A 15536-nucleotide genomic window follows, 5' to 3' on the forward strand; every position below is an offset into this window, starting at 1 on the left:
TATCAGATGAGGTCAGAGAAGTTGACTATGTGGGTCCCTCATAGACCACAGTTTTGGTTTTGGAGTTCACCTTCCTAGGTGCTACAGGTAATTGCCTCCATGTTTAAGCTTGGCAGATAATGTTCTGGTTACATTAAAACCTTCCTGGCTGTTACCTAGAGAGCGAATTGTCGGGTCTTGATTTGTCATCGTATGTATGACCACATCACTTTTGCCCTCATTTAAACTTACTGCAAAAATACATCATTGTCTTTTTCTGTTCATCTGCAGGACGTTTTAACTTTTAACACCTTTCTCTACATAGGATTAATTTTCTTCAGTCCGTGGTCTCTGAACACCAGCAATTTGATGAACTGCTGCTTTCCTTTTCTGTCTGGATTAAGCTATTTCTCAGTGAATTACAAACTACTTCGGAGATAAACATAACAGACCATCAGGCAGCATTTGCTAGGCACAAGGTAAAGTGCATTCTTTTAAGATCAAAGAATTTATTCATAAAAGAGAGTCCTTGAATTATAAAGAAAAGCACTATTTTTTTTAAATATCCAACCATTTGACAGCAAGTTAACCTTGCATTCATATGCAAATGTTTTAATAATTGAGCATATGGGTCCAGGCAATGTGTTATGCAGATCAATTAGGCAGATAAAACCACTTCAGATAAAATAGGCAATCACCTTAAGACACTTACTTCGAAAAATGATTTCTAGGGTAAAGGGACAAGAATGTTCATTTTTAAACTTCTTGGTTTGTTTTGTTCCAATGTTGAAAACAAATGTTGCAGGATTTTTTACCTTAAGACCCAGGGTTCCTTGTCTCGCTGCTTCGAAGAATGAAGAGGTGGACACAGAATAGAATGAGCAGCAGGCACAAGCTTATTAGAGTTTAAGATCAGAAAGCAAGAATAGTATGAAAGCTCTCTTTGCAGAGAAGAGGCATTCAAAAGTGAATGGCCGAGACTAGGGGCACCTGAGTGGCTCAGTTGGTTGAACGTCCGACTTCTTTCCCTATCATACTAATAGTGAATTCCAATGCTTTAATGATACAGTTTTTCTGAATTACTCTTTAGCTTGAAAGTTATATAAAATTCACGATTTATTTTCCTTATTTATAAATTATGTATAATATCTATCCTGGCATAAAAAATATTTAAAAAATCAGATATTGATCAAGTATTGGGGTAGTTGGAGATAAGCTACATAATAAACTTATAACAATATTTAATGATAAAACATTTAATATTTATTGAGTGCTCACTTTGTGCCAGCTTTGCTAATTGGATTTCCCCAGAGGAATAGTACTAGCTCATATCGTTATGACCTCAAGTAGTTTTATCACTTAGAGCAAGATGCCCACTGAAGTTGGGCTCCTACCCTAGAAAGAGACAGGGAGATGGGGGCACTATCTTCCTTCATGATTATATTTCAAAAGTGTTACCAAACTGAAAAGAGTTCATTTGCCATCATGCAACAGAAAACCAAATACCATAGCACTGGGCTTTTGCAGAGGGAAAGATTTATTGCCAAGCACAGAGATAAGAGGCTGGCTCGGATTTGTCTCCCCAGAGGGTTGGGGTTGGGTGCATTTAAGGATAAGGAGTTAAGGTGGATATAGGGGAAAAGGGAGGTATTCTCCTTTCTGAGCTGTGCATTCAGGAATTGTGTCTTTCATGGGACACATGTTCATTAGATGGCGGGGTGAGCATGACCAGCTGGGGGAGATCGAGGGGTATATCATCATAGAGGTTACTCTATATCACTTTTGGTCCCTTCTGCACAACTGCAAGGATTCTTCCCAGCTTGCTCTAGTCTTTGCTCATCTGTGGTCACTCAGCTTCTACAACAAAACAAGCTCATAAATCAGTCACATCAACCAGAGTTTCCTTAGGGTAAAACCATCAAGCATTTGTTAACTCAGTGTGTTGGTTTGGAAAGGATGTCTCTCCCATGTTCCTGAGAAACATTCTTGGGTTGTAACTGTACAGAAACTTTTAAAAAGATTTCTATCTCAAAAGGGCATGAATTTGTAAATTCTCCTAAGTCAAGGCTCAAAGAAGCTTTCTAAAGTGTAATAGTCAAGCTGAGGAGAATATTAAGGCCATTGTGGTCAAGATTAAGATAGTAATTTCTCTTTAATGGGAGCCATGCTGAGATTGTTAGCAATGCTCTAAGAGATTTCAAACACGATTTATTGTGAGCAAGTCTCATGGAGTTCATATTCATTTCTGTAAAGGAGGGAGCTAAAACCTGTGTATTTTCATCTGCTTCACCCAGTGCCTCTGACGAGAGGCTAATCTATTCCTATTATTCTTTCCTACAACTCTGTTAGAATTAGCTTTAGTGTGTGTGTGTGTGTATTAAAATTTTCAGACTACAATATATTTTATATATAGTATATATATTTAGTATTGTTATTTTATATATATATACATATATATATGTATATATACATGAGAGAGAGAGCAAGGGAGAGAATTGTTAAAAAACAAAAATTTAACTGAGTAAATCTGAAGATCTAACTGGCTTTATTAAATAATTTGTGAATCAGGCAGTATCCCGTCCAGCAAACAGGAAGGAGCTCAGAGGGGTTGTACAAAATGGAAGGTTTTCCCAGGAAGGAAAGTGGGACAAGGAAGTTCTTAGCAAAAGAAAAGAAAAGATCCTTTCAGGCAAGGTCACTTTCCCTTAGGGGTTGAGCTGGGGTCTTATCTTGTAGATTACCTCATCTTCCTTGGATGGGGGAGGAGGGAGGAGAGGACCCTTGTGACAGATTACCTCATGACCAGAAAACTCCTGACTGACAAGTTAACACTATATTTCTGGAGGGGTCTGAAACTGCAGTTGGGTTAAGTATGAAATGCCAGTTTGGTGACATGACCTACCATAAGTGACTCCGTTATGGGCCGGTGATTTGTTTTTTGACTATAAATATAAAATAGTATTATATATACTATAATATAGTATTTATATATTATATATACTAGAACTATGTATATACATATATATTTTAAATCTTCCAAATTATGCCTATATATGTATGTATTTATATAAAATTTCCTTTTACTATTTCTGTGCATGATGACAGTCTTTTCCACGGAACAAATTAGTTTCAAACCAGAGTTGTGTTTCACGTGAAACATATAGACGAGAAAATGGGAAATTTTAACAACGTCTCTGAAAGATTCGCTATAGATGACCTTTAAATCTTACACCATCCTTTGCATTTAAAATGTGTCTTTGTTCATTGTTTTTTTTTAAGTTTATATATTTATTTTTGAGACAGAGACAGCACAAGCAGGGTAGGGGCAGAGAGAGGGAGAGAGAGAATCCCCAGAGGGCTCCGTGCTGATAAGCACAGAGCCTGAGGCCGGGCTCGAACTCACAAACTGTGAGATTGTGACCTGAGCCGAAATCAAGAGTGGGATGCTAAACGCCTGAGCCACCCAGGCGCCCCCATTCCTGAATATGTCCGTGTCATTAGCCACAGGGTATCTGAGCCACCAATACCCCTCTCTTCCCTTCCAGGACCACGGAGCGGAAGCAGAGAGCAAAATGGGAGACTTGCAGAGGCTGCGGGATCACCTGGCGAAGCTGGGGGCCCTGGGTCGAGCTGAGGACCTCCACCTCCTGCAGGGCAAGGCTGAGGACTGCTTCCAGCTGTTTGAGGAGGCCAGCCAGGTGGTGGGAAGGCGGCAGCTTGCCCTGTCCCAGTTGGCTGAATTCCTACAGCACCACGCCTCTCTGTCAGGGGTTCTCCACCGGCTGAGGCACACGGTGGAAACCACCGACAGTATGAATAAGAAACAGACTGATTTATTAAAAAAGGACCTAAATCGTGCGATTCAGGATGCCAAAACATTAGAATCTACGGCCGTCAGTCTTGACGGCATTCTCGCCAAAGCCCAGTACCATCTTAAAAGCGGAAGTTCCGAGCAAAGGACTTCCTGCAGAAGTACAGCTGATCACCTCTGTTTTGAGTTAGAGAGGATCCAGAACCTTCTGGGAACTAAGCAGAGTGAAGCAGATGCCCTGGCAGCATCGAAAAAAGCATTCCAAGACCAGAAAGAGGAGTTGCTGAAAAGCATCGAGGACATCGAAGAAAGGACAGACAAAGAGAGACTAAAAGAGCCTACGCGTCAAGCTCTTCAGCAGAGGTAGGAAGAAACCGCCGGGGCCAGCTGTGCGGTCTATTCTTTCTTTGCTCTAGAATTAACTCTCGTGCAACACTTTAACAGGATCGTATTTAGCAACTTCTTTTAATATTCTGAGGGTAAAATTAATGACTAATTTGAACTTAAGAAGTACTAAAATTTAGGGGCGCCCGGGTGGCGCAGTCGGTTAGGCGTCCGAGTTCGGTTCAGGTCATGATCTCAGGGCTTGTGCTTTATGCTGACAGCTCAGAGCCTGGAGCCTGCTTCGGATCCTGTGCCTCCCTCTCTCTCTCTGCCTGCCCCTCTCCCCACTGGCACTCTGTCTCCCTCTCTCTCAAAAATAAATAAACATTTAAAAATAATTAAAAAAAAAAGAAGTACTAAAATTTCTTTGGTTTCCTTAAGGATTTTCCTAAGGGCTGTGTCAGTGTAAGCCACTCTAAGATCTTATTTATAACAGACTATACAGATTATGTTATCTATTTTTATTTTTTTTATTTACAAAAATTTTTTTTATTATTTTTGAGAGAGTGAGCAGGGAGGGAGCAGAGAGACAGCGGGGGATAGAGGATGCAAAGCAGACTGTGCTGAGAGCAGAGCCCAGAGCAGGGCTTGAACTCACAAGCCGGAAGATCATAACTTGGGTCGAGGCCAGACACTTAACCGACTGAGCCACCCAGGCGCCCCATGTTATCTATTTTTAAACAACGTTTAGCTGTGAGGAGAAGGGCCTCGTCTGCTGTAGTACAAATGAAGGCAGACGATCCGAGTCGCTTTGTAGTTCTGGTGGTAAAAATCTGAGGGAATTCTTCCTGGTGGCAGCCAGCCCCTCAGAAAGACTGGAGCAAGCTCATTAGCTGAGAGTGAGGGGCGGGATATTGGCGGAAAGAAAATGGTATAAAGTGGTTCTTCAGTAGGACATGGAAATGATGTCTCTGGAAGCTTGGTAAGGTTTGAGATTTGCATTCCTTCACTTAAAGTGAAACCAGTCAGCTTGGCAGAGCAGTTTTCACCAACTGCTTTTGACTGTTTGCTCAGAGGTATGGAGAAGGCAGAGAAGTGGGCTTAACCTAAGGTGGGGTTTTGTCAGGTGAGTTTAATAGAGAACCGAAGGGATCAGGGGGTATTTTTCTACCATAATTTTGAAAGAAATTTTTTCCTCTAATACTATAACCTTCATCTCAATCTTATTTCTTCTTCTTCTTTTTTTAATGTTTACTCATTTACTTTCAGAGAGAGAGAGAGAGAGAGAGCAAGACAGCATGAACAGGGGAGGGGCAGAGAGAGAGAGAGGGAGAGAATCCCAAGCTGGCTTCTCGCTGTTAGTACAGAGCCTGACGTGGGGCTTGATCTCCTAAACTGTGAGATCATGACCTGAGCCGAAATCAGGAGTCAGAGGCTTAACTGACTGAGCCACCCAGGTGCCCTCATGTTATTGTTCCTTCTTAAAAGTTGTTTGTTTTTTTTTTAACGTTTATTCATTTTTGAGAGAGACAGAGACAGAGCATGAGTGGGGAAGGGGCAGAGAGAGAGGGAGACACAGAATCCAAAGCAGGCTCCAGGCCCTGAGCTGTCAGCACAGAGCCCGACGTGGGGCTCAAACCCACGAACTGTGAGATCATGACCTGAGCCAAAGTCAGACGCTTAACCGACTGAGCCACCTACGTGCCCCTTATTTTTCCTTCTTAATAGACCTTTCTCCCCACTATGTTCTCAGGGTCATTTCTCTTCCACTTTTTTCAGGGGGCAGAGAAACAGCTGAAATGTGTTCATACCAAGGTGTCCATAATCGATAAGGATTGTGTCGATCTTGCCAAGACCATCGTGATGTGCTTCCTTTTAACTGGAATCAAACATTTAGCAAAGGCTTACAGTTAGATAATAATGGCTCATGAGGCTAACATGCCTTGTGAGCAATAAGCTGACTAGTGTAACAACAAACTTACAAAAAGGAATACAATTTGAGATGGAATAATAGGCTCCAGAGGAAAGACAAAATGAGGAGCCAAGCACAGCAAAAGAACAAAGAGCTCACCCAGGGAGTCAGCAATCGGGTTGGTGCTGCAGGGCAGAATGGCTCTCCCTGGCCTAATTAGGTTAGACAGACAGGCGATCCTAAAATTGCTGGAGAAGAAGGCCAGGATTGGGCTCAAGAGCCATGTCAATACCTCTAACACTGAACTCACCAAAATCACACAGATATTATAGAAAATGTTGCACCGAATTGATGGATTTATTAAGCTCCAACCATACTTCTGCTTCACTGTGCAACCTTGGGCAAATCCCCTGTCTTCTTGTAAGGTGCAGATAATGATAATGCCTGCTCTTAACCACTTCATTTGGGGAATTAAATGGAATAGTTCATGTGCACTCACTTTATCAACTCTACAGCACTACACCAAAATGCAAGAATCTATGAGTCAGTGGCTGCCTCTACATGGCCACATTTTACAAGTGCTCAAAGAACAATATATTAGGGACAAAAAATAAAGCTATTTTTATTTGAAAGGAAACAACTGTTTTCTTAAATATTATTATTTTACATGAATTGGACCTCAGGGCACAGAAGGACTTTTTACCAAAGACCTTATGGTAAGGACTCACCTACTTTACCTACAAGTCCAGCCCTAGTCTTTCAAGTCTTATACTGTGAAAGCAAAATAGAAAGAGAACACAGACTTAATAGAAAGTTGATGATGAATAGCGAAAATGACTTTAAATGTTTCCTAAGGTAGAGTATGAATTCTGCAAATTTAAGTTTAAAAGGCATCATTCTCAGTTGAGGTACCTTAATTTAATTGCTGTGTTAAAAGTTTTTCTCGATATCTGGGGCTCCTGGGAGGCTCAGTCTGTTAAGCGTCCAACTTCAGCTCAGGTCATGATCTCATGCCTCGTGGGTTTGAGCCCCACATCGGGCTCTGTGCTGACAGCTCAGAGCCTGGAGCCTGCTTCGGATTCTGTGTCTCCCTCTCTCTGCCCCTCCCCCACTCGCATCCTCATGCGCGATCGTGCACGTGCGCTCTCTCTCAAAAATAAATACACATTAAAAAATTAAAAAAAAAAAGTTTTTCCAGATAGCTATAGGTGTGCTTTATGGAGAAGAAATATTAGTTCTTACCTTTAATAAGTTAATAATATAATAACATTTTGATTCACAGGCTGAGAGTCTTTAATCAGTTAGAGGATGAATTGAATTCTCATGAGCATGAACTATGTTGGTTGAAAGACAAAGCTAAACAAATTGCTCAGAAAGATGTGGCCTTTGCATCTGAGGTCGACAGGGAGATAAACCGCTTAGAGGTCACCTGGGATGATACCAAAAAACTAATTCATGAAAAGTAAGTAAAAATCCTCTCAGTTGTTGTTTTCAACTTTCTATTTTGTGGCATTGGGCTGTTGTCTGTTGATTTGCGTTGGTGTGATCGAGTTGAGTATCTTTTGCCACCTTAGGTATTCTGTGTCTCTCATACGTTAAAAATTTAGTCCTACAAGACTTTATTGAGGAAGATGTCTTGAAATAACAATGGTAGGTGAAACGTAGCGCTTAAAAGCAGGAGTTGTCCACAATTACAAAGGGCTACTGTGAGAGTCTTAACCTCTGATTTTCTTTTTTTGTTTTGTTTTCCTTGTTTATAACTAAGGTATGATATACGTATAATAAATTTCATCCTGTTAAGTGTATGCCCTTGTATGAGTTTAACACACATTCAGTTTATGATTACACACATACTGTGTATTACTATGATCAACTCTTGTATAATCATTCCACCACCTGAAAAAATCCTCCTATGTCTCATTGTGATCAACCCGTCCCCCATGTCTAGTCTCTGGCAGCTGTTGATCAGTTTTATGTCTCTGTAGTATTATTTTTCTCAGAATCACATACAAATGGATTTTTTCCAGTTTGAATGATTGTAAATAAAGCATCTATAAACATTCATAGTCAATTGGGTGCATGTGCCTAAGTTTTTACTGCACTTGAGTAAATACCTTCTTTTGCTTAGCATAATGTACATTGTTATGTGTATTAATAACATCTATTCTTTTTTATAGCTGAATAATATTCGATTTAATAGGTGTACCACAACTTATTCATTCACCAGTTGATGGATATTTGGACTCTTTACAGTTTAATGACTATCAAAAAGCATCTATAAACATTCATGTTCAATTTTTTTATGTACATAAGTTTTTTTGTTGTGTATTATAGATTATTAACGTAAGTTTTTAGAAAGTTAACTGTGTTGTAAAATTTTATTCCATATTATTGAATATTCTCTTAAATTGTGATTTGTTAGAGATTGCACAGTATTCAATTATAAGAATATATTAGAGTTTATTCAATTAATAGCCTATTTTGGGGGCGCCTGGGTGGCTCAGTCAGTTAGGCATCCAACTTTGGCCCAGGTCATGATCTCACAATTTGTGAGTTAGAGCCCCGCATCAGGCTCTGTGCTGATGGCTCAGAGCCTGGAGCCTGCTTCGGATTCTGTGTCTCCCTCTCTCTCTCTTTCTCTCTGTCAAAAATAAATAAGCTTAAAAAAATTAATAGCCTATTTTTAACATTTGGGTTATTTCTATTTTTTTCTCCTATTATAAATAATGATGTAAAGAATATAATTTTACCTCAATCGTAGTGTACATCTTTGTCTTTGGAAAAATTCCTACATGTAGAATTGCCTGCTCAGAAACATTTTATACTTATAAACAAAACCTATCTTCTTATTTTCACAATTTTAAAAGGATTCAAATTCAATGAAAATTTATGTCATTGAAATGGAAAACAACATCCTCATGTGTATTTTACTTATTAAGCAGTGTTATTTTGTTTGTTTGGTGTGGGGGTTTTGTTTTATTTTGTTTTGTTTGCTTCCTCTTAATACACACCACTATGATGCAATTAAACCACAAAAAAAATTTAAAAAAAACAAAGATTGTTGGTATCTACATAAGTTTTAGTTGTCAAGAACATATTTTTTCTTGTCATTGAGGTCACATATTTGTTTTAATGACTGTGTGCATTCTTCATTCACTGAAACAATTTGGCCATTAGAGTTGAGTTGGCTTGATCAACACTCCTTTGACCTCAATGGGTAGAAATATGGTTTCCTCTTGATTCCAGCAGCCATCTATGAATACATGTGTGTGGTTACATATCAAGTCCAATCATAGAGAATCCTTCCCTTTCATACATCATAATAAATGATATCTTTTCTTTAATTGTTATAGCCAGGGTCAATGCTGTGGACTTATTGACTTAATGAGAGACTATCAGAACCTGAAGTCAGTTGTTTCTAAAGTCCTAGAAAATGCCAACAATGTGCTTGCAACCAGAACTACTATAAAAGATCAGGAGGATCTTAAATGGGCTTTATCCAAGGTAATAATTCAAAATCTATTTATCTTAGGGGTGCTTGGGTGGCTCAGTCGGTTAAGTGTCCGGCTCTTGATCTTAGCTCAGGTCATGTTCTTGGGGTTTGTGAGTTCGAGCCCTGCATTGACCCTGCTGGCAGTGCAGAGCCTGCTTGGGTCTCTCTCTCTCTCTCTCTCTCTCTCTCTCTCTCTCTCTCCCCATCTCAGACTGTGCCCCTCCTCCACTCTCTCTCAAAGTAAATAAACTTTAAAAAAAAGATATCTATATAAGTTTTTTTTAAAAATATATTTATTTTAGTAGACTTAGTAGGTCTTATTTTCACTTATAATGAATTCTCTACAAAACTCTTGTCAGTACATATAGAGGTAGAACATTCATGCTGACAAACTCAACTTGTTTTGTTTTGTTTTGTTTTGTTTTGTTTTGTTTTGTTTTAGGAATACTGATATCCTAGGATTCTAGCCATTCAAAAAGATATCATTCATATCACTGATGTTTCCGCATAAGGTCAAACCATGAAATAAATTTCTCAGAGGCAAATGGTTTTGAACACCTGACTTATCGCTGATTATTTTATTAATTAAAGAAACATTTATGTCCACAGCATGAAAGTGTCAAGAATGAAATGTGTAATAAACAGAAAGAATTGGATAACTTTACAAGTAAAGGAAAACAGTTATTATCTGAGCTGAAAAAAATTCACAGTAGTGATTTCAACCTCATGAAAACAGACATGGAGAGCACTGTGGACAGATGGCTGGATGTAAGATAATCACCTGGATTGTATGAACAGTTTAAATATTCATATTTGTCTGTCATATTTGGGGGTAAAGAATTATTCGGGGATATGAATTTCATCTTTAGCTTTTAATGCTACAGGCAAAATGACATTTTTAAGAAAAACAATATTCACATAAAGTTTAGAATTAGTAAAAAAAAGGTTATTTGATTTATTTTGTTAATATTCAGTGGCAGTTTTCTAGAATTTAACTTGGTAGCTTCAATCACAACAAATTTATAACTCCGAATGGTTTTTTTTCCCCTCAAAACTCTGAGATTATGGATAAAAATTGAAGAATAATTTATAAATGTCCCACAGAATATTAAACTATAATGTATAATCACTTAGAGTACTAAGACTATATTTGCATTGTATAAATCAGACTTGTAGTTCACATCCTTGGGTATTTGTTCTTGCTCTCTCATTTACTAGTTGTGTGACCAGTGAACAACTTGATGTCTCTGGAACTCTATATCTCAATCCACACATGTTTTACATTAACTTCCAGCTCAAAAATCCTGTGATTCTGTTGCCTTTCTGTTAACCTACAATGCATTACTATTGATTAAATTACTTAAACTATATTACTAAAGTTAGATATTGATAATTGTGTACTATAATCAAATAATTAGAGAACTGCAGGAAAACTTACTTGCCTCCACTTTAAAAAAAAACAAAACGGGGGCGCCTGGGGGGCTCAGTCGGTTAAGCGTCCGACTTCGGCTCAGATCATGATCTCACGGTTCGTGAGTTCGAGCCCCGTGTCAGGCTCTGTGCTGACAGCTCAGAGCCTGGAGCCCATTTCAGATTCTGTGTCTCCCTCTCTCTCTGCTCCTCCCCTGTTCATGCTCTGTCTCTCTGTCTCAAAAATAAATAAACATTAAAAAAATTTAAAAAAAAAATTAAAAAAATAAATAAATAAAAAACAAAACATCCTTCGTGTGCCTGGGTGGCTCAGTCAGTTAAGCATCTGACTGGATTTCGGCTCAGGTCATGATTTCACAGATCCTGAGTTCGAGCCCCACATTGGGCTCTGTACTGGCAGTGCAGAGCCTACTTGTGATTTTCTCTCTCTCTGCCCCTCCCCTGCTCTCTCTCTCTCTCTCAAAATGAATAAACTTAAAAAAAAAACAAACATGCCTAGGGCACCTGGGTGGCTCTGCCAGTTAAGTGTCAGACTTCATCTCAGGTCATGATCTCACAGTTTGTGAGTTTGAGCCCCGTGTCGGGCTCTGTGCTGACAACTTAGAGCCTGGAGGCTCTCTCTTTCAAAAATAAATAGACATTTAAAAAATGTTAAAAAACATTCTTACTACAGGAAGAGTATTAAGCAATAGTGCTTAACTTTAGACAAAGTTGGTTGTACAAAGTTGGTTGTTGTCCTACATATTTATTTATTCTATAAATATGTTCAAGTCTAATTTATGTCCACTTTTATACTTCAGCATTACAAATAAAAGTGCTTATTGTGTTCCTTTCAAAAATAAGTATAATACTGCCCTAGATGGACCCTTATCCTAGAGAATGTTATATTATTATTGACTCCAATAATCCTGTTCTTAGTTTCCCAACTTACAAATGAAAATCAAATGTGTCAGAAATTCAGTCAACTCTCCCAGTGACAGAAACAATTTATGTAATAGTTAGCATTTATTTGAGTCAAGTGCACGAATTCCCTTATAATAATTTTTGTAAAACTTTGTTTTTCAGTGAGAATATAGTTTTTGATTGAGGAAGCATTGACATTATTTAGCAATTTGGTGAGGCAGGGAGCATCTTAAAGCCTCAGACTAATAGTGACATGGCTTCTGTTTTCTGTCCCAGGTATCAGAGAAAATTGAGGAAAACATGGATAGGCTGAGGGCAAGCCTGACCATTTGGGGTGATGTACTTTCAAGTAAAGACGAGATCGACGGATGGTCAAACCATTCTGTTCCACAGTTGGCCGAAAGCATCAGTAACCTGAATAATCGCGTCAGAGCAGAAGAATTCCTTAAAGAATTTGAGGTAAATTGACCACATCTACATACGTGAGCCTGTGAGCTCATTGACCAGAATACAAGAAAAATGTGTCCTTTTTTAAAAGTTCATTCTTTCTTTCAGAGACGCATATGAATGTTACAAAAGTCGTAACTATCTTTTGCTATTTACTAGAGACTTGACTAGGCAACGGATAAGACTTTTTTTTTCTTTTTTTTTATCACTTCTTAGTTGGGCCTCTAAACTTAAAATATTGGTAGAGAAGTAAAAGCCCATAAAATCTATGTTTTTTCCCATTTTTCCATTCATCTCAGACTATGGCACCTTCCTACTGGAAAACCAAACTGGAGGCGTTTATAATTTAATCATATTTAGATTTTTTTTTTTCATTCAAACAAGATGTTTACTGAGTACTTACCATGTGCTGAACACTTACCGTAGATGCTGGGTTCTTCTACTTCCCCTCTAGAAACGGAAGAAAACTGGAGACGGGAGTGTGACAAGCTTCCCCAGAAAGTGGCCTTTTAAAAAGCTCTAGTCACCAATTTATTTTAAACTTTTTATTTCCATTCTTGCATTCATTTACTTATTCACTCATCAAATTCTTTTTTTTTTTTTCTTAATGTTTATTTTTGAGAGAGAGAGACAGACTACAAGCAGGGGAGGGGCAGAGAGAGAGAGAGGGAGTTACAGAATCCAAAGCAGGCTCCAGGCTCCGAGCTGCCAGCACACAGCCCGACGCGGGGCTCGAACTCACAAATTGCAAGATCATGACCTGAGCCGAAGTCTGATGCTCAACTGACGGAGCCACCCAGGTGCCCCCAGATTCTTAACAAGCATGTCAGGCACTCTTTTAGACACTGAGAATAAACAGTAAAACAGACAAAGCCCCTATCCTCATGGCATTTACATTATTTACGTAACAGTATGTATGTGAAATGTGCAGTAGTAATTAGGCAGGGATGAACAATGAAGCAAGGTCAGAGGAAATAGTGACAAAAGATAACTTGTTTCATAAAGCATATAGCCAACTCCTCCCCATGAGGGCAGACTGGTATTCACCATTGCATGCCTGGGTGTTGGTACTGTGCCTGGCACACCGATGGAACATGACAGATAGATGATGAATGACTGCAGTCTGAAAAAATGTAGGTGAATCAACTGTATACCTAGGCTATCTAGCCTTGACGCAAAGAGCTTTCTGGAGAGTCTTAAATCAAACACCTATTTCTAAGGGCAAACAGAAGTAGAGGAAATCAGCCCAACTTCAAGTGCAGTCAGGAGAGGGATACTACAGTCTCTTAAGATGTTACCTTTGACGTTAAATGAACATTACGGCTCAAACAGTAGTGTATGCCTGAAGAGGGCTTGTACCAGCTCTTAAAAAAATTATCAAAATTTAAAGAATTTCACAAGCCAGGGTTAAACACAACCATCACGGAAAATTAAATTGTAGATAAATTTACAGTTAATAGAATATATATTAAATTTATTATATAAATTTATATAATATATATAAATTTAATATAAATACGTATATTAAAATGAAGCTAGTAAATACTTAAAACTTATAACTCTTAATTTCTGTTCTACACACAACTCTTATCTAGGCTCTTGAGTTATGGGTCCCTATTATACCTGCTTGGGGGACATGTGGTAGGATGTTCCAACCCCACGTGTGGTGACATCGTGTTGTAGCTCAAAATGGGGGTAAATTTTGCAAGTCGGGGTCTTCTTCTTTTGGGGAGCCAATTATGTAACTGGCACACAGTACACTCCTACTACTGACCTCTGGGATCCAGGAAGCCAGTGGACATCAGCCCCACGTTCAGCGTGTCCCGCTTCAGTCACTCACAGAAGTGGGTTTTTATGTGATTGGCTGTGTGGTATGGCAACGAATACAATCAGTCAAGTGGGCTCAGCCCAGTGCCTCATAGTGAGTTGCTGCTGCCATTCAGGAGAGAAAGTGAGTAAGTGACTAGGTGTGATCTTTTAATTGTTCAGCCTGCTCCTGGAGGAAGCCAGTGGGCCTGACAATTAGTTCATCATGTCTTACTGGGTAAGCAGATTGCTTTCTGGGTAAGTAAATTGCTTTCTGGACTGAAAGTTTGTTAGTGTCCCCCGAACACAAAAACATCATATTGAAGTTGAGAGGGATCCTTTATCAAAAGTTCCTTTGTGGCTCCAAATAAATAGTTACGTTTACAAGCATCTAATTTGTTCAGTAATGATTCTTTTTAAAAAAAATTTTTTTTTTCAACGTTTATTTATTTTTGCGACAGAGAGAGACAGAGCATGAACGGGGGAGAGGCAGAGAGAGAGGGAGACACAGAATCGGAAACAGGCTCCAGGCTCTGAGCCATCAGCCCAGAGCCTGACGCGGGGCTCGAACTCCCGGACCACGAGATCGTGACCTGGCTGAAGTCGGACGCTTAACCGACTGCGCCACCCAGGCGCCCCTGTTCAGTAATGATTCTTGACCCATTTTTTTTCTTTTTTTTGTGTGTGTTAGTGTGGGTGCAAATAAATTAAAAATAAAAAGGCAAAATATAAAAAAAGGCTTTTATTTAAAAAAACATTTTAAAATTTTATTTGAATATTTCTTATGTATTACATATAGTTCACAGTTAATTAGGCACTCCCAATGTGTATGTGCTTTGAGATCCTTCCTCAAAGGAATTTCTCTGCCGTGGTAGCCAGTGATATTAACGCTAATGAATAAATGACAGTTATTGAAAATCCCCAGTGACTCAAGCCTTTTTAGTTAGTGTTTAATTTTTTCCAGGAGCTTTTTTTTTTTCCAGTAAAAGGGGATGGGGAGAAAGTTCTGCATACTCCCTCACACTGGAAGAGAAAGTTAATGATGGCATTTTTTCACATTCGTAAATAATGATAGACTCAGAAAATGAAACAGAGATTTTTTTTTTTTTTAACCCTGGCTTGAAGTTAGGACATCACGTCAGAGTTAACTCTTGAAATTATTAAATGCTGAATGTAATATGTCAATGTTTGGACGAGTTATGCTTTTCGTCTTTGTCTTTTATTTTCGCAGTCTGAAGTTAAAAACAAAGCGTTGAGATTGGAAGAACTTCATTGCAAAGTTAATGATCTTAAAGAATTAACTAAAAATCCAGAAACACCACCAGACCTTCAGGTAAGTATTCAGTCAGGTTTGTAATAACTACCGTATACTAGACTCAACCTCAAATATAATCTATAATATAATCGATATGTAATACAATAACAATAAA

At 38.7% G+C, this 15536-nt stretch overlaps 1 protein-coding gene across 17 annotated transcripts in view; it reads left to right on the forward strand.

The window, feature by feature from the left end:
- Positions 1-15536, forward strand: part of SYNE1 (spectrin repeat containing nuclear envelope protein 1) — a 480816-nt gene that overhangs the window by 206563 nt on the left and 258717 nt on the right. For all 17 annotated transcript variants that reach the window (XR_005782621.1, XM_040448857.1, XM_040448858.1 and 14 more), the window contains 7 exons: positions 305-458; positions 3525-4153; positions 7309-7488; positions 9380-9530; positions 10129-10287; positions 12130-12312; positions 15338-15439. Coding sequence is in view for 16 of the 17 variants with exons in the window: in XM_040448857.1 (XP_040304791.1) it covers positions 305-458; positions 3525-4153; positions 7309-7488; positions 9380-9530; positions 10129-10287; positions 12130-12312; positions 15338-15439 (1558 nt within the window). In the remaining variant the exon portion in view is untranslated. The remainder of the gene's footprint in view (positions 1-304; positions 459-3524; positions 4154-7308; positions 7489-9379; positions 9531-10128; positions 10288-12129; positions 12313-15337; positions 15440-15536) is intronic.

The sequence above is a fragment of the Herpailurus yagouaroundi genome, unplaced genomic scaffold (assembly GCF_014898765.1).
Source record: "Herpailurus yagouaroundi ecotype Mexico unplaced genomic scaffold, PumYag 198, whole genome shotgun sequence".
Taxonomy (NCBI): domain Eukaryota; kingdom Metazoa; phylum Chordata; class Mammalia; order Carnivora; family Felidae; genus Herpailurus; species Herpailurus yagouaroundi.